Here is a 25,374-nt window from a genome sequence, read left to right as displayed (position 1 = left end):
AGGGTCCTTGAACCTCTTGGGGATCGCAATCAGCTTGGCTTGTTTCCACTGAGGGGGGAAAAGGTCAGATGTGAGACAACAGTTTAAAATCTTGGTGAACAAAATGAGCGGTGTGCGGGGAAGGTGGCAAAGATGTTCATTTAAAATTCCGTCCAATCTAGGGGCCGACTGGCCACGTTTCCGTCGAAGGATGCGCTGAATTTCTGCCATGGACGTAAGAAGGGGAGCAGACTGGGGTGGGCGGTTGCGGAAAGCAGCAACAGCTGTCAGGACTTCATGTTCTTCCTGTAGTTCGCTCGGAGAAAGGTCCTGGACCAGAGGGCGGTTTTGGGCCTCGAACGCATCTGCCAGCGTTTCCACAATTTTCAGGGTATCATATGACAAGCCCACTGCTGTGCGAATAGGATGGGCAGTCGCTGGCTTAGAACGCCGCAGGGTGCGAATGACAGCCCAGTCAGATTTTTGGTGGAGTAGGAAAGTGGACATCCTGTCCTCCCACTGTTCAGACCTCCATTCGGCGAGCCGGTGGCTGAATTCGCGTTGGAGGCGTCTCATTTGGCGTTTGTCCTGAGGGTCACGAAACTGCTTCCACCTCCGGCGGTAGCGGTTCTTTTGCACCTTCAGCTCTCGTAACAGAGGGGGCAAGTCGTCCAGGAGTGTTAAATTTCGAGGTGCAGTGGAGGTGGAGAGTTTCACTGCTTTCTGTATTTTGGCGGTAAGGTAATCCACAGCACGGACTATATTGGCCAGTGTTGTCAAATCGAGGTCGTGTCGAGTGGTGTTATTAAGTACCCTGGTAAACTTGTCCCAATTGGTGAGGGTCGCAGTGGAGCGAACATCAAATGAAAGGGCAGCATTGGTGAGGTGCAAGAGTACTGGCTCATGGTCAGAGGCCAGTTCGTGGAGAACTTCCAGTGAAAACTGAGTGGTGATGTTTTTGAAGATGGTCACATCCAGAACGTCTGGCTGGCAGGGTAGGTTCGTGGGGGCCATAGACTGAGAGTGCTAAAGTATCCTCCAAATCAAGGAGGAGCTGGCCTTTGGGGTTAGACACGCGAGAATGCCAAGTTGGGTGCTTGGCATTGAGATCTGCCCCAATGATGAGCCTGTCGAAGGATGGCAATGTGTGGAGGTCTGCTTCCAGCAGTGGCTTGTTTGGGCTCAAATACGCTGCTGCAAAGGTAATGGCACCAAGGCATGTGGAGATGGTAACTGCTGTGGTCTCTATGTGTTCCATTGGCTGGAGAGTCTCTTGGGTATGGACAAGAGCTTTGTTAAGGAATACAGCTGTGCCTTCACCACGGCGGTTGAGGCGGTCAGAGCGGTAACACACCATGTTGCGAAGGCGGAAATCGTCTGCTGGTTTGAGGCGTGTTTCTGTGACCAGTAAAACATCTACACGATAGTCATGGAGGAGAATGTTCAATTCCGTCTTCATACGTTTTATACCATTGGCATTAAAAGTGCAAGTACAAGATCCCGAGGGGGCTGGTGGTGGTGTGGAGGTCCATTCGCCATTACAACAATATTTGACTAAGCCCTTCCACTAGGGCAATGACCTTGGAGAGCCCGTCCTCCGACTGACGGATTTTTTGTGCAGTGTCACGAATAACAGCCCGGATGTGGGGTTTTGTGGAAAAGAAGATGACCTGGAGGATTTCGTGCATGTCCGCCCGAAAGGACGCATCAGTCTCCACCACTGGGGGAGGGTCCCCGGTGGTCTGCTTACCCCTACGGCGCGCAGGTGCAGGTGTAGTAGTAGGCAGAGTGGGGGTAGGGGCAGAGGGCTGAGATAGAGCCACAGATGGACTGGAGGGAGCTGCAGCTGGCTCCGGTAGTTGGTGAGCAGTGGGAGCCGTCATGGAAGACAGACAATGAGGAAGAGACCGGGCTGCAGCAGCAAAGGATGTCGTGGGAGTCTGGGCAGGAAGGGGCACAGGAGCCATCGAACCATCTGGTGCCTGAGTGGCTGGTACCAGAGTGGCTGCTGAGGACAGTGCACCAGGCTGACCCCGCAAAACAGGATAGTTGATCATGTCCCATAGCGGTGGGGGAGGTCGATTTGTTCTTGGTTTCTTTTTGGGCGGACGAGAAGACTTCAGTGCCTTCTGGTAAACAGGGCACCCCCTCCAGGATGCCATGTGGTGGGGATCGTGCGTTGTTCCCAAAGATCTGGCACAGATAGGTTTCTCCAAAGCAGGGAGTGTGCAGTTCTCCACTAAATGTGGGCCAGCACACTTAACACCGTGCAACGGCAGGGAGCAGTAATTCCCAGTATGTCGTAAACGTTGGCATTTGCGACAGATGGCTGGCCCATTGCGGCCCTCGTACGATTCAATCCGGACTTTCGTGTACAGAAGATACCGGATTTGGTAAATCCGCTCTATGTCCTCCCTCCGGGAAAGGGAGACGACATGGGTAGGGCAGGGGATCAATGCCCTGGTCTCAGGATTCCTCTTGCTATACTGGTGGACCAAAGGATCTTCGAAATCGAAGCAGTTCCTCCTTGACCTCCTCTGCCGTAACCTCTGGTGGCAAGTCATTGATGACGATTTTGGTGCGGTGATTACCCGACGTCTGGTGGGTAAAGTAAGGCATCGCCTTTGATTTTACGAAATCTAGAATGGTAACACAGTCGTCTCTACTGTCAAGCAGGTATTTCACATGATCTTCTTGGTAAACAGCTCTCAATTGGCCGACAATGAGCCGCTGGAGCTCAGTGTTCAGTTTCGTATAATTAGTGACATTATATACCACAATGGGGGGTATCTTCTCTTTCTTCAGAGGGCTTGACGGGATCTCTTGAGAAGGAGGGTCGGGAGTATGAGCCATTTCCTCATCCACAGAACCATCCGGTGCGGCGTCCCCCGGCAGGGGGGTATCGGAACACGATCCGCTGCCACCACAGCCCGTGTGGGCGGAGGGGCGTCTGGAGCGACGGCCAGAGGACTTTCCGACTGGGTCAGCGTGTCCAGAAGACTCGCCACGGTGGCGGGACGGCGTAGAGAGAGGTGCAGGTACAGCCGGGTGGTGGTCAGACAGAGCCGATGTGTTCGCCGCCTCACTACGAGAAAGATCAATTACTAGGCGGTCAGGTGAATCATCGGACGACGACGACGACGCGGATGAACGGACCCTGACACGCGACTGTGAACAGTCTTAATGATCGGTTTCAGTGCCGGTGGTGTCCACCGGCGATTTGTGGCGATTGGCGCGATTCAAGCGATCCTTCGCCCGTTGCGAGGTGGGCGGGGCATTGTGCGCGACGGGAGGCCGGGACGAGCGGCGTTTCGGACGCGGTTCTCCCCGAAGGGCGGCGGTGCAAGAGTCGGAGGGTCGCGACGAAGGCTGCTCCGCGAGCTTCTCCATAGTGGACGCGGGTCCGCCTGGCATGGCCAGGGGCCCGGCACGGGAGGACTGCGCACACCAAAAGCTTCCCAGCTATCCTGGGGTAATAACTACTAAGACACCAACGCCGAAATAGCAGGTATACCAACGCTGATTAAGCGGTGCAAAAACTATAACGATACGTAACGGGAACGCAGTCGTATTAGATAACACTTTAAGGGATCCAACCTGAAGCACTACTTACCACATTTTTTTTTATTTATTGTGATATGTTACAATACAGCATCACCCATGAGTAAAGATAGGTTTATTATACAGATTTTCTGTTAAACCGACTGCGAAAAATAAAAACTTTGCTATGTCAAGTTCTCAAAACGTATGGTTTTCTTTTCTTTTTCGTTGTCAGTTTTAACTATGACAGCAGGGCATTTAAAATGTTAGACAAAAAGTTATTAGCAAATAGTTTTTCCCATATACTTTCTTTCTCATTATGTATGTATTGACTAAAAATTGGATACAAATCTTATGTGCTGTTCTGGTTTCTTCCTCGCAGTCGGTTTTTACAGAAAACAGGAAAGTTGAATTAATGGCTTTTCAGTTTATCATAGAATACTGTTATGAGACTTTGAATTTGCTACAACAATAAACAAGGCTCAAGGGCAGAAGGAGAGAGGGAAGAGGAGATGGACAGAGGGGGAAGGAGTAAATGGACACAGAAAAGGGGAAGGAGGCGATAGACAGAGAGAGAGAGAGAGAGAGAGAGAGAGAGAGAAGGAGGTTAAGACATATATCCAATTCCCTTAGATATTTAGCAATTGCGAAGCATTTCCGGATTCGCTAATTTTTTATATTTGTTGTTTTACGAGCTTTTTTAATACCCTAAAAGAAGGACAGTTGTTCGGTGGGTGGCGTGTCTGTGCGATAGAATGCTCGCACATCATGTGAGGGGCCTGATTTTGATTCTGGGCCGATGAAAATTTTTAAACAAAGGCGCATGTTCTACGAGCATTTACGTGAAGCGTAAAATATACAAACATGGAAAAAATCTGCTTTACTCGAGACTGTGATCGCTGATTAGAATCTCCTTCGCTCATTATTTTTTTCATTTTCAGTCCGAATACCAACGTCATTTAAATAAAAATTTCATCAAATATATTCTAATTAACGCATATAATTGTCATTGTTATATTATGAAAAATGGACGTCTTGTTATTTCTAAGTACATATCGCACATAAAAATTCACTTTTCCGTTGAAATTGCACAGCCTCAGTTCACACCGATTCGGCGAACATGACGTCACTGAGACTTATGCCGAAGCCCACGAGAAAGACAGATCGTGGCGCTTACGCCACAGCACGTGACACCGTAGGTCTTACGAGTGTCAGCAGACGTCTCGGGCGGGGAGCGACTAACTATTTCAGACAAGTTTAATAATTCTCGACTGCGTGTTTAAATGCATGCAAGTTCTCGATAATACACGACAAAATTAAGACCTTTAGGGGGTATCAATCAAATATTTATTTCCCATGGGCCGTGCACGGAGCTGAGCGTTCGCGAATTGTGGCGCACAAGCAGGCCAGTGTGACGTCAGATGTACGTTGCACAGCCCGTGTATCTCGTTGGACGCGGGCACGATGTGTGGTGGACACTGATGCTGTCATCTGGCGAAGGTCAGTCTGCAGATAGCCTCTCCAGGATTCGACGGTATAAATGGCCGACTTCCAGCAAGATGCGTCACTCGCAACTCACCGCCATGGCCCGCATTTCCAGCACGTTTCTCGCCTTTGCTGCCCTCGTGGTCACAGGTATAGTGTTCTACAACACCTTCTAGATTTAGGCGTGTCCAGCATATGTGAGCCGTGACTTATGGACAGCGAAATATTACCAGATGTCTGAGGCAGCGCTGTCTTTGACACAGACGAGCTGAAAATTGATACCTTAACGTTACTATCTCGCCGCTGATTCGCTGCGAGGTCATCTGATTACTCGGAGGAGTATAACACCTTCTTTCCCTTCCAGCTATGTCGTTTCACCGGCTTTCCTCACAGCTGCGGGCCGTTACAAGAAGTGTAGCGTCAATTGTTGTGAATATGAAGTGTTAAAACAGAAACAACATATCGTTTACAAATTAGTCCACCAGGATTTCTCAGTATCACTACATCTCAATGTTACAAAGGTCTAAACAGAGCATTCGAAGTGCATGACAGCGGACCTGATTGTGCTTTTCCGGTGGTTTCTAAAAAACAGGTGAATTAGACCCTCTTTACCTTCCTACTTCCAAAGAAATGTACTACATTTCATCGACATAGACATCAATCGCAATAAACATTGTACTAACTATGAATTAGGTCGAGATAGTTCTAGATTCCATTATCTCGTATTTCATGTTATTACCAGACCAGTAACATTATTGCAATTGAATATGAAACTCCAAGTGCCCATCGGAGAGTCCGATTTTTCTTCTTTTTGTTTTATTTTTTGAGTCATCGGTCTTCTGACTGGTTTGATCCGGCCCGCCACGAGTTTCTCTCCTGTGCCAACCTCTTCATCTCAGAGTATAACTTGCAACTTACGTCCTCAAGTATTTGCTGGACGTATTCAAATCTCTGTTTTCATCTACAGTTTTTACCCTTCACGCACCCTCTAGTAGCATGGAAGTCATTCCTGAGCCAGCGCAATTACGATATTTATTAATGTTCCAGACACATAAATACTGGTAAGAAAATTTTGTAATTCGTTGTCAGTTCTAACAATGTTTTGTGATTCAAGAGAAAGTTCAGTTGCTGCCTTTGTTATTTTTGTTCAAACTGTCAAATGTTTTCTTTATTCGTGAAATGCGTATATAGCTCCGTTGATTTTAAATCATTCGGCTTTTGGTTGCAATTTAAATTTGATATTGTTTAGTCTGACTTCAACCAAAAGACTAATGTAATGATGAATTTTGTCGAAAAGTTTTAGGAAAAACGTACCAAACGTAAGTTGGTTGATTTGGGGGAGGGAACACAGCCAGGTCATCAGTCCCATCGGATTAGGGAAGGATGGGCAAGGAAATCGACCGTGGCCTTTTCAAAGGAACCATCCCGGTATTTACGTGAAGCGATTTAGGGAAATCACTGAAAACCTAAATGATGATGGCTGGCCTCGGGTTTGAACCGTCGTGCACTAGAATGCGTGGCCGAGCGGTTCTAGGCGCTACAGTCTGGAACCGCACGACCGCTACGCTCGCAGGTTCGAATCTTGCCTCGGGCATGGGTGTGTGTGATGTCATTAGGTTAGTTAGGTTTACGTAGTTCTAAGTTCTAGGGGACTGATGACCTCCGAAGTTAAGTCCCATAGTGCTAAGAGCCATTTGAACCATCTAGAATGCGAATCCAATGTGCTAACCACTGCGCCACCGTGCTCGGTCCTATGCGTGAGTAAACATCGTTTGAAACCTACGTTTATCTCTACATCTACATCAAAAGTCCGAATGTCACCTGACGGTGTGTGGCGGAAAGTACTTCTGTCACCACTGTCTGATCCTCCTTTACCTGTTCTACTCGCGAACGGCGCTTGGGAAGAATGGTCGTCGGTAAGCTTCTGTATTAGCTCTAATTTCTCGAATTTTCTCCTCGTAGTCATTTCGCAATATGTGTGAGGGAGAAAGTAATGCGTTCTTCGACTAACCGCAGAGCGTATGCCCTCGGAACACCAGTAGTAAACCTCTACGTGATTGCAACATCCCTCTTGACGCGTCCGCCATTGGAGTATCTTGAGCACCTCCGTAATGCTCTTGCGCCGAGTGTATGCTCCGAGAACGAAACGCTTCGCTCTTTGTTGAATCTTCTATTAATTTAACGTAGTAAGGCTCCCAGAATGTTGAGCAATATTTCAGAATCGTTCGAAAAAGTGTTTTGTAAGCTACTTCTTCTGTTATGAATTACATTTCCGTAAGGTACTTCCTATGAATCTCAATTTGGCATCTGATTTTCCTAAGATTTGTTTTATGTTATCATTCCACTTAAGATCGATCCGGATAGTTACATGTATATATTTTACTGTAGATACTGTTTTCAGCTTTTTTGTCATTAATTGTGTAATTGTACAGCCGTATATTACTCGTGGTCTTGCGGTAGCGTTCTCGCTTCACGCGCACGGGATTCCGTGTTCGATTCCCGGCGGGGTTAGCGATTTTTCCTACCTCGAGATGACTGGGTGTTGTGTCGTCATCATCATCATTCATCCCCTGTTTCAGGAAGGCAATGACAAACCACCTCCGCTACGACCTTGCCTAGTCAGCGGTACGGGTCTCCCGCATCGTCCCCAACGGTCCTCGGAGTATGGGACCTCATCAACATCTTATTTCTTCTCCTAAATATGTGCAATGCGTTACATTTATTTACGTTCAGGGCCAACTGCTGGATCTTTCACCCTTTATCTGTTCTCTGCATGGACATCCTGCAGTCCGATTAAGTATTCTGACAATGCTACCTTCTTCAAGATAACCGCAACAGCTTCATGTAGCTTCCGACGCTTGCTACCATATCATTGTAAACAGTAATGGTTCTATGGAACTTCCTCACGGTACTCTGAAAATAACCTTTATATCAGTCGATTTTGTTTCTTTCAAAGCGACGTGCTGAGTTCTATCTGCAAGAAGTCTTGATCCCCGTCAACAATCTGGTACGGTACTCGGCAAGCTCGTATTTATCTTAGCTAATGTGCAGCTCTGGATTGTGTCAAAAGCCTCCCTGAAGTAAAGGAACATGGTATCAATTTGAGCGCCGTTGGCTACAGCACTGTGGATCTCACGGAGGAACAGAGCGAGCTGAGTTTCACAAGATCCCTGTTTGAGGAATCCATATTGATTTTCAGACGGGAGATTTTAATTCTGCAGAAACGTTCAAATGGTTCAGATGGCTCTGAGCACTCTGGGACTTAACATCGGAGGTCATAAGTCCCCTAGAACTCAGAACTATTTAAACCTAACTAACCTAAGGACATCACACACATCCATGCCCGAGGCAGGATTCGAACCTGCGACCGTAACAGTCACGCGGTTCCGGAATGAAGCGCCTTGAACCGCTCGGCCACCGCGGCCGGCTGCAGAAACGTCATTACAGAAACGTCATTACACGTGAGCATAAATCATGTTTCATAATACTACAACAGTTTGACGTCAACGATATTGTCCTATAATAATGAACAACGGTCTTACGACTCTTCTTGATAACGGGAATGATGTGCGCTTTTTCCAGTCGCTAGGTACTCTTCATTGCTCCAGCGAACTACTATAAACTGCTATTAGAAGGGGAGCAAGTTCTGTCGCACAATCTTATCTCACAGGTATCTCATCTGGTCCTGGTGCCTTTCCATTACTAATCGATTGCAGCTGCTTTTCTATTACGCGAACACTTATCTCAATGTCTCCAGTTTTGGCATTCATGAAGTGATTGATAGGATGCATCCTACTACGATTTTTCGCGGTGAAGCTGTTTTGGAAGGCCAAATTCACTATTTCGGACTACTCTTTGTCATCTTCCATTTCGGTGCCAGTATACTCACTGAGTACTGAGTACATGATTTTGATCCGTTTTCTGGTTTAACGTGAGACGAAAACTTCTAAGAATTTTTGGTCAGATCAGTTTAGTTTCAAGTTGATTGAAGATTCATTTTCGCTTCGCTTAGCTTTTGTCTGGCTGATGAAGTTCTTTTCTATACGTAACAACTTTGTAGCAGGGCAACTAAACCAAGGTGGGTCTTTTCCATCCCATAAAACCTTGCTCGGAACATACTTGTCTGTGGAGTATTGAATGATGCTTTTGAATTTTATCCACTTGTGCTCCACATCTTCGTTTTAAGAACTGAATGTTTGATACTGGCTATTCAGATGCTGTACAATTAGTATCTTGTCACTCCTGATTAACGGAAATATTTTCCTACCTTTCTCAACAGTCCTTATAACACCCGTAGTCTTTGATGCTGTCACAGCTTTATGATCACTGATGCATTCTTCTGCCTTAACTGATTTGAAAAGTTCAGGTATGTTTGTTGCTAGGAGGTCTAAGACTTTATCCTCACGAGTTGGTTCTCGATCTATTTGAAAGTATTTTCGGACAAGACATTCAGAATGTCACACAAATTCCTGTCTTTGGCACCAGTTTTGATCGCATTACGCTCCCATTGTATACCAGGCAAATTGAAATCTCCTATTATTATACCAGGTAACTTATTTATGACATTCTGCAAGTTCTCTCTTTAACGCTCTGGCCATACAGCTCCTGACCCAGGCGATCTATAAAAGCATCCGATTACCATTGTTGACCCACCTTTGAGGCTTTTCACTTGTTTGCTGGGCTGAGGTTGACAACTAATTGCGTACAAGGCAATGGATCAACTAGATAACGCAGTTCAGGATTTATCCTAGAAGTGCATGTAAGTTATGCAACATGAATGAATTTTCTAAAATTGCGGAAGCACGTACCGAACACAGGGGAGTGTACTTGGGCGGAAAAATTTTACCCACTGTGTCAGCTAGCATTGGGAAATTTCTGATAATATTTACGAGCTTTTTATCTGTTACACGTCGTTTAATGAACTCCGTGAACGATCATGTGTCCATCTGTTATATTGCGGTAGTATATTAGATGATTTGAAAAAAATGAAAACGCTGTTATTAGAGAGAGAAAGGGAGAGAGATATCAGCGATAATAGCGTAACATTTTTGGCCGTTTATCCATCTTCACAGCCCCTAAAAAAAGGGATAATGTGTTTCTTGAGAGAAAAAAACAACACATCAAAACACAAATAAATACAATCTGCACAGGCGATCAGATACACGACAGACTGGCAGTCACCACTGGCTTTATTGTTCACAGTCAAGTTTATTTAAAGTATATAAATTTTTGGACATCTTCCATCACCTTATCAAAAAGTAAGAAAAAAAATTACAGAAAGCGCGATTAGAATCCAGGCACACTGAAAGAAGTTGACCTGACCTTAGCCTTCACCATTTTTCTTGGCACCGCCTCAGTTTCCTCGTGAAATATATCTACAACAGATCGCTCCGCCTGTTTCCTCCTCAAATACATCTACAACAGATCACAGTTGCTAAATCTTCTATTAAGTTGCGAATCGAAAACATGTAGTAATTTTTTTGTATTTTCGTCTGCATCAACGGATCAACTTGGACCAAAACGGATCCTGCGTCTTGACGTTAGCCTGGAAACGTAATGATTTAACAAGAGGACCGCTCGTACTCATCATCACCAATTTCCTCAAAATTTATGGTGTATGCAGGACTTGGCTAGAAATGAAAGTGACAGAAGTGCTAAATCCAGATGGCCAAGCGTTTGGAAAAACATAGCATCTCCAGCGCAGATTGAGCGAGACATGTTTGCTTACTTTCCAGGCATCGGTTGATTCACCGGGAAATGTACAAAACGGTAACCAGAGGTTCGTGGGCTCGAGAACCTAGGCGGAAACTTTTTAATTAATTTTCTATTTTAGTCTTCAGTTTTTACGTTACTCACACTGAAAATAAATGTAAATATGAAGAAAGCCACCCACTAGCATACAGCGCAATATGGTATAACAATTTCTGGAAAACTGTTGCATGCTTACAAGAGAGTATTGGCTCTTTTGGACCGATGATTCAAAAAATTGTTGACGAATACGCAGATATATGTAGGAATGTCGTTATTCCTTCGTCAAAGTCTGGGAAACTTAGAGCAGGCTTATACAGAAAATTTTTGACTGATTTGGTGAAACCCTACGAACCGGAGAACAAATGTCTTCTGTTGATTGACTCGTGACAAGGATAAACAAATCAACAATTATACAACCGGATTTTTCAACCTGAAGGATGTTTCCCAGATCCAATATTAAATTGATCCCCATCAAATGCTCTCCGCTAGCCTGTGATGTATACTTTTATTGTCAGGTAAAGAATTTGATCATAAAGCTCAAAACTGCTGCTATCCAATCAAGAGAGAAAAAGAAACCACATCCCGAGAAGACTGCATCTAAACACGTTGCATTGTACATTGAGGTGAGGAAACTCATGGGGTAGCGATACGCACGTATACAGATGGCGATAGCATCGCGTACACAAGAAGTAAAAGGGCAGTAAATTGGCGGAACTGTCATTTGTACTGAGGTGATATACGTGAAAAGATTTCCGACGTTATTGTGGCCGCACAACGGGAATTGTCAGACTTTGAACGCGAAATTGTAATTTTCTGTCTCGAAATCTGGCAGAAAACCCTAAGAGATTCTGGTCATACATAAAGCATACCAGTGGCAAGATGCAATCAATACCTTCACTGCGCGATAACAACGGTGAAGTCACTGATGACAGTGTCACTAAAGCAGAGTTATTAAAAACGGTTTTCCGAAACTCCTTCGCCAAAGAAGACGAAGTAAATATTCCTGAATTCCAGTCAAGAACAACTGCCAAGATGAGAAACATACAAGTAGATATCATCGGTGAAACAAAGCAGATTAAATCGCTTAATAAAGACAAGGCCTCCGGTCCAGATTGTATGCCAGTCAGGTTCCTTTCAGAGTATGCTGATGCGATAGCTCCATATTTAGCAATTATATACAACCACTCGCTTACAGAAAGATACATACCTAAGGACTGGAAAATTGCTCAAGTCACACCAATACCCAAAAAGGGAAGTAGGAGTAATCCGCTGAATTACAGGCCTGTATCACTAACGTCGATTTGCATTAGGGTTTTGGAACATATACTGTATTCGTACATTATGAAGTACCTCGAAGAAAACGATTTATTGACACATAGTCAGCACGGTTCCAGAAAATACCGTTCTTGTGAAACACAACTAGCTCTTTACACTCATGAAGTAATAAGTGCTATTGACAGCGGATGTCAAATTGATTCCATATTTTTAGATTTCCAGAAGGCTATCGACACCGTTCCTCACCAGCCTCTTCTAATCAAACTGCGTGCCTAAGGAGTATCGCCTCAGTTGTGCGACTGGATTCGTAGTTTCCTGTCAGAGAGGTCACAGTTCGTAATAATAGACGGAAAGTCATCGAGTAAAACAGAAGTAATATCCGGCGTTCCCCAAGGAAGTGTTATAAGCCCTCTATTGTTCCTGATCTAGATTAACGACATAGGAGACAATCTGAGTAGCCGTCTTAGATTGATTGCACATGATGCTGTCATTTACCGTCTTGTAAAGTTACCAGATGATCAAAAGACTTGCAAAATCATTTAGATAAGATATCCGTATGGCACGAAAAGTGGCAAGTGACCCTGAGAAAGGAAAAGTGTGAAGATATTCACATGAGTACTATAAGAAATCAGCTGAATTTCGATTACGCGATAAGTCACACAAATCTGAAGGCTGTAAATTCAACTAAATACTTAGCGAGTACAACTACAAATAACCTAAATTGGAACTATCACATAGATAATATTGTGGGTAGAGCAAACCAAAGACTGCGATTCGTTGGCAGAGCACTTAGAAGGTGCAACAGGTCTACTAAAGGGAGTGCTTACACCACGCTTGTCCGCCCTATTCTGGAGTATTGCTGTGCTGTGTGAGATCCGCATCAGGTGGGACTGACGGATGACATCGAAAAAGTACAAAGAAGGGCAGCTCGTTTTGTATTAACGCGAAATAGGGGAGATAGTGTCACAGACATGATACGTGAATTGGAGTGGCAATCATTAAAACAAAGGCGGTTTTGCTTGCGACGGGATCTTCTCATGAAATTTCAATCAGCAGTTTTCTCCTCCGATTGCGAAAACATTCTGTTGGCACCCACCTACATAGAGAGAAATGATCATCACGATAAAATAAGAGAAATCAGGGCACGCACGGAAAAATTGAAGTGCTCGTTTTTCCCGCGTGCTGTTCGAGAGTGGAACGGTAGAGAGACAGCATGAAGGTGGTTCACTGAACCCTCTGCCAGGCACTTTATTGTGAATAGCAAAGTAATCACGTAGATGTAGATGTGCTAGTCGTAAGGGACATTCCATTTCGGAAATCGTTAGCGAATTCAGAATTCCGAGAGCCACAGTGTCAAGAGTGAGCCGAGAATACCGAATTTCAGGTATTGCCTCTCACCACGGACAACACAATTGCCGACGGCCTTCACTTAACGAGCGAGAGCAGCAGCGTCTGCGTAGAGTTGTGAATGCTAACAGATAAGCAACACGTGAAATAACCGCAGAGATGCATGTCGCGCGTACAAAGAAAGTATTCTTTTGGACTGTGAGGCAAAATTTGGTGTTGAGGGGCTGTGGCAGCAGATGACCGATGCGAGTGCCTTTGCTAACAGCGCGACATCGCCTGCGGTGCCTCTCCTGGGCTTGTGACTATATCTGTTAGACCCTAGACAGCTGGCAAACCGTGGCCTAGTCAGATGAGTCCTGATTTCAGTTGGTAAGAGCTGATGGTGGGATTCGATTATGGTGCAGACCCCACGAAGTTATGGACCAGACTGTCAACACGGCACTGTAAAAGCTGGTGGTGGCTCCGTGATGGAGTATGCTGCGATAACATGGCATAGATTGGGTCCTCGGTAATGTTCGTCTACTTGGAGACCATTTTCAGCCTTCCATGGACATCGTGTTCTCATACAATGATGGAACTGTTATGCATGACAATGCGCCATGTCACTGGGCCACAACTGTTCGCGATTGGCTTGAAGAACGTTCTGGGCAACCCGAGCGAATGGTTTGGCCACCCAGATCATCCGACGTAAATCCCATCGAACATATATGGGACGTAATCGAGGGGGAAGGTTGTGCACAAAACCCTGCATCGGCAACGGTTTCGCATTTATGACGGCTATAAAGGAGTCTTGACAGGTTTTTGCAGAGTTCGGTATCCCACCTCACTTGATAGCATTGATTAGAAGTCTATACAATAACCACTTCGCAGTTGTAAAGACAAGTGCTGGCGCGTCCGATTCATTCAGAGTATCAAAAGGTGTGAGACAGGGTTGTGTCCTATCCCCACAACTGTGCAACATCTATGCGGAACATGTCATTAGGAAAGCTCTTGATGGTCGGAGCAAAGGCATCTCAATTGGTGGGAGAACTATCAACAACCTTCGTTTTGCTGATGACACTGTGCTTTTAGCCAACAGCGAAGATGAACTTGCTGGGCTACTAACAAGAGTAAAGAACATTAGTGTAGAATATGGATTGGACATCAGTCTCAGCAAGTCCAAACTCATGTTTATTCATCGAGCGAGGTGGCGCAGTGGTTCGACACTGGACTCGCATTCGGGAGGACGACGGTTCAATCCCGTGTCCGGCCATCCTGGTTTAGGTTTTCCGTGATTTGCCTAAATCACTCCAGGCAAATGCCGGGATGGTTCCTCTGAAAGGGCACGGCCGACTTCCTTCCTCATCCTTCCCTAATCCGATGAGACTGATGACCACGCTGTCTGGTCGCCTTCCCCAAAACAACCAACCAACCAACCATCATGTTTATTCAAAAATGGTTCAAATGGCTTTAAGCACTATGGGACTTAACATCTGAGGTCATCAGTCCCCTAGACTTAGAACTACCTAAACCTAACTAACCTAAGGGTGTCACACACATCCATGCCCGAAGCAGGATTCGAACCTGCGACCGTAGCAGCAGCGCGGTTCCGGACTGAAGCGCCTAGAACCACTCTGCTGCAGCGGCCGGTTCTTGATAATTGATCAGGAGTAACAGATCCAGCTGACAGGTCATTAAAGGAACTGGAAGTCGTGCATTCCTTCATCTATTGTGGGTTAACCATCTGCAGCACGGGAAGATGTGAATATGAGGTAAGAAGACGGATCACGAAAGGGCGAGTGGCTATGAAGAAGCTCACCAATATGTGGCAGAGCAGAGCAATAATAAATAGCACAAATATCCGGCTAGTCGAAACACTCGTGTTTTCTGTCTTCTTTTATGGTTGCGAAACATTGACACTCAAGGCCAGAGACAAACAGCGCATTGACGCGTTTGAGCTTTGGTGCTGGCGTAGGATGCTACGCATAAAATGGACCGAAAGAAGAACAAATGTGTCCATTATTGAACAACTCGATATCTCCAGACGCCTTTCTATCCGAGTTGCCGAAAACAATCTACAATTCTTTGGCCATATTGTGAGAAGAGAGGGAGAAAATCTAGAGAAAATAATTTTGCAAGGAAATATCGACGGCACGAGACCAAGAGGAAGAGCAACGAGCAGATAGATAGATCAAATCAATGAGATCTCCGGTCTACCTCTTCAGGAGGATGGAGACACTTGGTTCATAGGGCCACGACGCTCAGCAATGAGCACAACAACTTATGATGATGGTGAGAGGCGGCATGGTTCACTATTTCTGCAGAGGACATCCAACAACGTCCAACAACGTCCATGCCCACCACTATGCTGGTCAAAACAAGGTGCGACACGATATTAGGAGGTATACCATGACCTTTGTCACCTTTGTGTATACCGCCAGCTACGTTCGTCAATATTTGGCGAAATCTTCCATTACGCGTGGCTTGCTGCCAATCTGTAAATTGATAGCCAACCTTTTATCAATATAAACCAAGTTTGTTTTTCTTAGAAACTTTAAAACAACCATGTGCTTGTCATAATGCTGCGTTTATAAAGTATGCAAGATGCTAAGAAAACTACTGCTTCCTCAAGTTCGACGATGAATATCACTCCACTATGTCATCAACCGTAAAATAATAAAAGTATCTAACTTTTTGTACGAAATTCTCACGTACACCTTATAATCCTTCCCTGGAAATGTATTTTCGGTCCCAAATGTTCCGTTGCCTTTTCTGTTAACGCTCTTTATGAAGCAAGAAGAGAAGAACGTAGGTAAAAGATGGGAAACTACTGGAAAGAAAGAAAACGAGCAGAAAAGAAAGAAGACGTAATTTATTTCATGCCATCATCAGTAGACCAAACCGATAAAAAAGTACAGTATTCTGAACTTTATTTCCTGGAGACTATGCTAACATAAAAGATTGATGCCTCACCGAGCGAGCTGGCGCTGTGGATAACACACTAGACTCGCATTCGGGAGCGTCCTGATTTAGCATTTTCCGTGATTTCCTTAAATCGATTCAGGCAAATGCCGGGATGGTTCCTCTAATAGGGCACGAACGACTGCCTTCCCCATCCTTTCCTAATTCGATAGGATCGATAATCTCGCTGTTTGGTCCCCACCCGCAAATCAATCAACCAACCAATACATGTCTCGGCCGGCCAGGGCCTAAACTGCTATTTTCTCTAAATGCTTGCTCTTCTGAAGCATCCACCTCCATCACATTCACATCTGGACAAGTCCAATGTGCCATAAATCTGGATGAAATCGGTGATGACAAGTAGACGCGGTCCTCTTGAAAGATATTTCGTGGGAGATGCTGTCGGGTGATCCCCGACTAGCATGCAAAAGCTGATCGCAATTAGTGCGTAGAAGAGTCCACCTCTCCTTCTGAGGCAGTGTAACGTATCTGCAGTGCCAACTACACAGCCGTTGAAGACTTAATAATCCATTAAAAGCACAGCTGCATCCGCGAAAGTTGATTCATTAAACAGTCTCGTATCCTGTTTTTCATAATACATTCATGTTTCACACCTGTGGCGTGCACTGTAAAGTGTCATTTATTGACTGTTACTGAGAATCTGCAGTGAGTGGCTTACAGTCATAGGCCCTCTCAATGCGCAGCTAGGTGTGGCTATTGTCCCCTCCTAGAATCCGAGTGCGACTTTTTTAACCTTTACAGCATTCTCACGAATTTCCATTAAGCACTGTCTGCGATACTATGAAACTGTCGCGTTCAAGACTGCCGGGACCAACGGGAAATACTGTGACTTTAACGACGACTAGACTATCTTCGTTTCTTTTTACACACTTTTCAGGGGAAATTGTGCCACTTCCTTAGCCAGACGGCGGTTTCGACGGTGCTTTGCAGTGAAGATTGACACGAAGCTTCAGATAACTTAGCAGAAAACGCCCTCACCAAACCAGGTCATTTCCGTATCGAGCTGCAGAAAGGACCTGATCCAACACCGTGACAGGCGAGCTGCCCGCATAACATAAACATAGTAGCAGCATGCGTGCCCGTCATCTACCCAGAATCCCACTCAGCGATGTCCCTTCCCCTTGACGAACCACGGTACCACAACAGTAGTTTACCATTTGTATGTGGACAAATAAAACCCGCGATGGCTTGCAAGTTTTACAATCAGTTTTACACGGCACAACTTTTGCTGTAGACTCTGAACAACACGGCCGTGTATACATCTACACTTATCTGTGTGCCCAAGCGCATGTTTCGTAAAAGTAAATACCATATTTCGGGCTGGAAAAGGGGACAAGAGACGGTATCAAGAAGAACTGGGACTTCTTCTAACCCAATGGTGCCCAACAAAGTGCCAATGCAGTCGTAGAGGTACGAATTGTACTGTCCATCTGTCATGATTGCAGAGTTATATGATGAAGTAGAGAGACAAGGACATCCTGGGTTCTGTCCTAGGTTGTTGAAAGCAGATTCAGGCTAGTTTTCGGAAATTTCCCACCTTGCTTAAATCATATACTGACCCTCGAATGCCTTGTGCCAATGTAACTTCAAAAACTCATTCTGTTCACCTTCAGTTATGTTAATCAATATTAAAAACTAGAAAGAATAACAGTAATGCAATAAATCATTAATGTAACTAGATATGTAGTTGTGGAGGGAATATGGTGTTATAGATGGCATCAAAGCTTGATTAAGCCTTTTTAAAATTTATTCCGTTCCTCCGCTTCGGTGAGTATATAAATGATGGCGCATAATTATGTATATAGTGTTTCACTGAATGTTTCTTAATATGTTACATTTACAATTTTCAGTATAAATCTAATATTAATGGCAAATGACAAGATTTTTCGTGTATATTTCCTTACTTTATTTCATAGTTCAGTGGGTGCATACATGTTCATATTATTAACATAAAAACATTTACTTTTTGTATGGTAGTGGAATATGCTTACCGGTTACGCATCGAAGTAATATACATTAAAAATACTATGTGGGGAACTACCAATAATTTGACACACAGTTACTTCTATATATTGTTATGACATGTAGTCGTTGCAGCTTGACACCTTTTCAAACTTGCCGAGCCAGTTACATCCAAACTGAAACTTCCTGGCAGATTAAAAGCGAGTGCCGAACCAACGCTCGAACTCGAGACACCTTTCGCGGGCAAGTGCTCTACCATATTTTTTTGTTGTTGATTTCATTTTGTTGTATATTGTTCCTTGTATTTGGTCAGGGCGGACGTCTCATGACACCCGTTGAGGTTCTTCGTTGATCGATTCCCTCAGCTTTTTATTACAGAGGGTAGCCAACCCTCTGACCGAACACGCTGAGCTATCGTGCCGGTAACCATCTGAGCTAACCAAGCACGACTCACGACCCGTCCTCACAGCTTTACTTCTGCCAGTACCTCGTCTCCTACCTTCCAAACTTTACAGTAGCTCTTCTGCTCTTTCAGGAGTGCTAGTTCTGCAGGGTTCACAGGAGAACTTCTGTAAAATTTGGAAGGTAGGAGACAAGGTACTGGCAGAAGTAAAGCTGTGAGGACGAGGCGTGAGTCGTGCTTGGGTAGCTCAGTTGGTAGAGCACTTGTCCGCGAAAGGCAAAGGTTCCGAGTTCGAGTCTCGGTCCGGCACACAGCTTTAATCTGCCAGGAAATTTTCATATCAGCACACATTCCGCTGCAGAGTGAAAATCTCATTCTGGAAGAATGTCCAATTTTGCAGCTTTGTGACTGAAAGAATGCAGGAGAAAAACCTGTTCTGTTAAACACGTCTCTCAGAATAACCAATTCATTGCTATCATAACTTCACGAACTTTTTGTTACTATGTGTTAACATTCTTAAAATTCATTATGATCTCAGTAACTGGTTTTATAAATAACAATTTGTATCGAGAAGCTCTTCTGTACTACACAGTATGGTCTGTGTGGATACGTTTCTGTCATCCTTTTTACATTTATTTGTTAAGAAATTTTGTTTATTTTTTATTTATTTGTGAAATAGCTATTCATTACTTTATAAATAGCCTTCATATGTGCGTTCCTGAAGCATCTTATTTGTATGTTAATCATTTTTCATACATGTTACTATTATCACACTATTACTTCTGAGTGCTACTGACTTCCAGTGATGCAATGTTACACTTGCCTTCGTTAACCTATTTCCCTGTCGAGTTGCTGCATATATTTTCCGAAAAGTATGTTAAAATTCCTTTTTAACAGTGTGGTTACGGATCCAACTTTTTGGTCTAGTGTTGCTCTGAAGTGCTTTTTAGTTGTTTTTTTGGAAGGTGTTTAAACTCTTTTCGCTTATCAATATGAAGATTGGAAGCCTTACCATAAGCACTCTAATAAATAGTATCCGGAGACCAAACGAGACGAATATCATCTACGGTCTGATAATGAGGTGGGGGAGGAGGTAGGGTTTACGTAGAGACCGCTGGTTCCAGACAAACGCTCATACTGACTATGGGAGTTCGCCTGGAGGCAGTGTATTTACAAAAATGGAGATACTGTTGCTTTTCAAACAGCTACATGTGAGATGTCCAGTGTCTGCTCGACTCTGGAGATGGAGTGCTCCGTTCATTCATTTTGGTCCAACAAACGGCAACGACGAAATGCTGTAATATCTCATGTACAGCCCACCTTGAGAGTTACGGTCGAACATGTACAGTCTGAAAATATAATACTCACTTATGATAGGAAGACGTGTGCGTTTATCTCTTCTACGTGGCAGCGATTAAGCGATCACTTATGAAATAAGTCGTACAAAAATTCTTGTTATTCAGTCTCTTCCTGAATTTGATATTATCTCTTTACAAATTGGTGCACTTCTCTAAGAAATGGGCGCTGTCCACTGCCCTTCCACCAAAGGGTTGGCAAAATGGAACAGCAATACAGAAGAAGTGAGGGCTCAAAGGTGACAGATTAAATATGCAACGGGGAAGGTAACTTGACGTTCTGTCTACATCGTAGACACGAGAGATGGAGATCTTGCTCATTTGGGAACAAAGGGAGGAGTAAACCCGCCGTGGCTTTCGCAAGAGCGTTTTAGGGACACTACGTAAGCTCGTGAGCATAACACATGACAGTATTTATTTTTTATTTTATTTACTTCGTTTAATTATTGCTGCACACCTATTAATGTTGGGCAGGTAGCTTAGACCAGAGTAGTAACGCACTGGCGAAACCACTAACGAGCTATTTCTGTACTAACAATGTTCGATGAGCTAACTGCGCGTTAGTTCAAATCTAGTATAGTTGTTGGAGCCTAATCTGCAGACGGCTAGGGTCACTCTCACGCCTATGGAAGAAACTTTGATGTTGGAATATGATTTCTTACCGCTTATTACTTTACCAAACTACTCAGTTATGGTAGGGCCCATGGTATTCTCAGGCCGGCCGGTGTGGCCGAGCGGTTCTAGGTGCTTCAGTCTGGAACCGCGCGACCGCTACGGTCGCAGGTTCGAATTCTGACTCGGGCTTGGGCGTGTGTGATGTCCTTAGGTTAGTTAGCTTTAAACAGTTCTAAGATGTAGGGGACTGATGACATCAGGTGTTAGGTCCCATAGTGCTCAGAGCCATTTGAACCATATGGTATTCTCATTTATGTTGTTTTTATCGAAACTGAAATTTACTGAAGTTCGTCGCTCAACAAATCAGCATGCCTAACGGAAGTGTTTCCCACTCAGGAAACTACCTCTGATAATCATTATGCAGATCGTTAAGCTTCAGTTCAGAATGACTAGCATGGTCACAGAATTTTTGGAATAAAAGTTACGCTTGTGGGTTCATTAGGACACAAGAGCATAGACACGCATGCGAGCAGGAGTATCACAAGACCCAAGTGGAGGGGCTCATATGGTAACTTGAAATACTCTGTTCACCAATTCCTGTGCCCTAACCGCCTTGCACCTCTGTCTTGATCCCTGCTGAATGTGTGCTGTTGACGTTCGAGGTCGATGTGAAACGTAACGATCGTTTCCAAACATGAGCAGCTCAAACTGTTTCTGATTTCTTATCGAGGTAGACACGCGTCAGAAAGTCGTGAAATGAAAGGTGACCTGGTCAAACCGAGTTTCAGAGGCGTCTGAAAGCCAGTTGTGGCACATCGGTGACCTCTGCCACCGTCGAAAACAGGGATCATCGTACTGCATCAATCATCATAGTATCACCTTTGTTCAGTGAGATATTTACTGTCGTGACACATCAGATTCTAGTGAAAATATCATAAGGAACCAAGATGTAGGAAATAAATCAAATAGTAACAATCTAACAGGTAAAGAATATGAGCACGGAAAATGCAGCTTCCATCTACATCGGAACAGATGGTTTAGCCTGATTCTTCTGTGCAGATGAGAAAATACAGCTGTTTGACGTTCACCTGTCAACGGGCTACTCCTCAATATGTGTCGTGAAGGGCATTTACCACCCACTGTGAAAGAGCATAAAAACAAAGTAACTTTTAGGTATTGCTCCTCATGTAATGTGAGAGGTGTTTGTATCTCTGGAGTAGTTTCAAAAAAATGGTTCAAATGGCTCTGAGCACTATGGGACTTAACTGCTGTGGTCATCAGTCCCCTAGAACTTAGAACTACTTAAACCTAACTAACCTAAGGACATCACACACATCCATGCCCGAGGCAGGATTCGAACCGGCGACCGTAGCGGTCACGCGATTCCAGACTGAAGCGTCTAGCCACCACGGCCGGCAGTAGTTTCAGGGCAGACGAATACGGGGATATTCCGGTAGAACAATTGTAGACTACCCTGTTACGCAACGTACTGGACTTTCTTACATTACCGTCATGCTACAATGCGAGTCCTATAATTATTCAGATGCGCGAGGGAGAGTACTGTCGTTCGGCAACGTGATACGACATATCTATACACCATTAGTAGTCTACTGCTAATGCAGCGCAGGGTTATCACGAGGAAGCAAAAAGCATCTAGTGACACTTCACATCTTTATTTTTGTACTGTTATCGTTTGAGGGTTTTCCTCCTAATAGATTTGACCCTGAAAGCCGATGACGCACGGCTGTAATAAGCAGTTATCACAGAAGAAGTCTAACACCAAACAAGTGAATTCTCGGAGTGGCGAATTTAATCTCTCGACCTGCGTCCCTCTCGGTGCTAATTTTGGTTGCTGTTGGGAGGAGTATTGTTGATCGCTGTTTTTCTTTCCCAATTTGGTTCTCAGACTTTGGAGACTCTCAGTCCATGGCACGTGTGAACTCTGGCCAGTTTGAAAGGGCAAGATGATAATATCTCGCCACATTATGGGAGAAAGAGTATAATAATGAGATACTTACGGGAATCTGAAGAGGAAATCTGAAGACCACTTGCAGCAGGGAAGACTGGAGAGCTGAAACCGATTCGTGGCGAAAACGCAAATATTGACCTATCGAGTACGACGTATGAAATAGCCTGCCGAAAGAGAAACTCCCCAACATCGTTATCAAGACTAAATCGAATAGACGGCAGCCTGACAGAAAGCTGCCGATAAAAAGAAAAAAAACTAAACTCTATCTGAACAGGCCATGAAGGTCCGACGGTACCGACTGGCCGCCGTGTCTTCCTCAGCCCACAGGCGTCACTGGATGCAGATATGGAGGGGCATGTGGTGAGCACATCGCTCTCCCGGTCGTATGTCAGTTTACGAGACCGTGTCAACAACTGCAGCCTACTTTTTAACCATGTTCCACGTGCGTGTTTCACTACGGAACAGAAACCAGCCTCAACCATTTTTATACTGCGCAGTAACAGCGCGACAATCAGAGCACAACGCTGCAGAGGCTGTGACAGTACACGATTTTTAAAATAAAAACTACATAGCTAAAGCGTGATTAACAAAAGCGTTAATGGCCGTTAATACGTTTTAATATCATAAAGTTTCATTTACCGTAACTTAGTAATAATATGTCTAATACATATGTTGGACCTACTTCCAAGAGCGTACGTGTGCTACGGCTTTTGACCAATCATCGCGTTTGTATTTGTTTACATCAAATTTATTCTTATGATGAAGGGATTATAGTTATTCTAACAAGGGAACCTCCCCATCGCACCCCCCTCAGATTTAGTTATAAGTTGGCACAGTGGATAGGCCTTGGAAAACTGAACACAGATCAATCGAGAAAACAGGAAGAAGTTGTATGGAACTATGAAAAAATAAGCAAAATATACAAACTGAGTAGTCCATGCCAAGATGGGCAACATCATGGGAGCCGTCAGCTCAGTAGCTTTGTGGTCCGGTGGTTAGCGTGAGCAGCTGCGGAACGAGAGGTCCTTGGTTCAAGTCTTACCTCGAGTGAAGAGTTTAATTTCATATATTCAGTTTATGTGAGAACCTCTTCTTTTTCATCACTTTTTTGTGAGTGATTATCACATCCATAAGAAAACCTAAATCGGGTAGCGTAGAAGAATCTTTTTACCCATTCGCCAAGTGTACAAGTTAGGTGGGTCGACAACATATTCCTGTCATGTGACGCACATGCTGTCACCAGTGTCGTATAGAATATATCAGACGTGTTTTCCTGTGGAGGAATCGGTTGACCTATGACCTTGCGATCAAATGTTTTCGGTTCCCATTGGAGAGGCACGTCCTTTCGCCTACCAATCGCACGATTTTGCGGTGCTGTCGCAGAACACAGACACTAAACTTATTACAATGAACAGAGACGTCAATGAACGAACGGACAGATCATAACTTTGCAAAAATAAACTTTTCACTCGAGGGAAGACTTGAACCAAAGACATGTCGTTCCGCAGGTGCTCACGCTAACCACAGGACCACGGCACTCCTGACCTCACTTACTTCTTGATGTTGCCTATCTTGCCCATGGACTACTCACTTTCTATATTTCGCTTATTTTTTTCATAGTTTCACACAACTTCTTCCTGTTTTCTCGATTGATCTGTGTTTAGTTTTTCAAGGCCTATCCACTGTGCCAACTTATAACCAAATCTGAGGGAGGTGCGATGGGGAGGTTCCCTTCTAAGCACTTCAGTGTCGAGGATGTCGAGATATTCATTTGCACAAATCCGGGCAGTGAGCGTAATGGTGGGACCAGCTGAATACCACGACGTAGCCGGCCAAATCGTAACTGAATCTCGCCAAGCTTGACTGTAGGAAGCAGGCAGGCCGGATCGTAAGCTTCTTTTGGTGGTCTCCATAAATAAACTCAGCTGTCTGTGGGAAACAATTTAAACGATGATACAGCGCACCGTACCACATTTTTCCAGTCATCAAGTGTAGAGGTTTTATGATCGTGGCGCCATTTCTTTCGCAGCATTACGTTGGCTTCCGTCAGTAAGGGTTTCGCAACTGCACCCCTTCCATGAGTGTTAGCCTTGTGAAGTTCCTCCCGTAGTAGTTTTGTCGACACAGTATCACTTAAATGAGTGTCCGCCTGCTTAGCTGAGTAGTAACGTGCTTGCCTCCCACTAAAATGAGTGTCCGCCTGCTTAGCTGTACTCGCTTTGACGGTACATATACTAAAATTGGAACGATACAGAGAAGATTAGCATGGACCCTGCGCAAGGATGACACGTTACAAAAAAAAAAAAAAAAAAAAAAAAAGAGAGAGAGAGAGAGAGAGAAAAGAAAAGCTGAGTGGTAACGTGCTTGCCTGGGCCCGGGTTGTCCCCATCATCATCGATGCGGAAGTCGCCCAGTGTGGCTTCACGTGAAATAAGACTTGCATCCAACAAGTCGGCCGAAACCGTACGGTACCTCCTGGCCAACGGTGCCATACGATCATTTCATTTTTCACGCAAAATGAGTGTTGAGCTCTGCAGTCACTTTTGCCGCAGTAGTTTTGTGTTGTCCGGTCACAGTCCTTTTGAATACTCGTCGGTCTCTCGCAGTAAACTTCGACTTCCGTTCGCTATTCCTCTTCGCCAACGACGATTTGCCGTGTTTCGTGTACCCCGTCGTTACCGTGGATGCTGTCGCCCGTGAAACGTTAAACAGTTCAACAGTTTTCGTCTCAG

The 25,374-nt window shown here is 44.6% G+C and overlaps 1 protein-coding gene and 1 non-coding gene across 2 annotated transcripts in view; both read left to right on the top strand.

Moving 5' to 3' along the window:
* The first annotated feature begins 4,997 nt into the window (after positions 1-4,997).
* Positions 4,998-25,374, top strand: part of LOC126456941 (hemicentin-2-like) — a 135,670-nt gene continuing 115,293 nt past the window's right edge. Inside the window, exon 1 of the mRNA XM_050092875.1 lies at positions 4,998-5,154. Coding sequence (XP_049948832.1) covers positions 5,001-5,154 — 154 coding nt within the window. The 5' untranslated portion in view covers positions 4,998-5,000. The remainder of the gene's footprint in view (positions 5,155-25,374) is intronic.
* Positions 24,853-24,959, top strand: LOC126458750 (U6 spliceosomal RNA). The gene has a single exon (XR_007585719.1). It is a non-coding gene; the product is annotated as a U6 spliceosomal RNA (small nuclear RNA).

This window comes from Schistocerca serialis, chromosome 2 (assembly GCF_023864345.2).
Source record: "Schistocerca serialis cubense isolate TAMUIC-IGC-003099 chromosome 2, iqSchSeri2.2, whole genome shotgun sequence".
Classification (NCBI taxonomy): domain Eukaryota; kingdom Metazoa; phylum Arthropoda; class Insecta; order Orthoptera; family Acrididae; genus Schistocerca; species Schistocerca serialis.
This window is presented reverse-complemented; position numbering and strand designations above follow the sequence as displayed.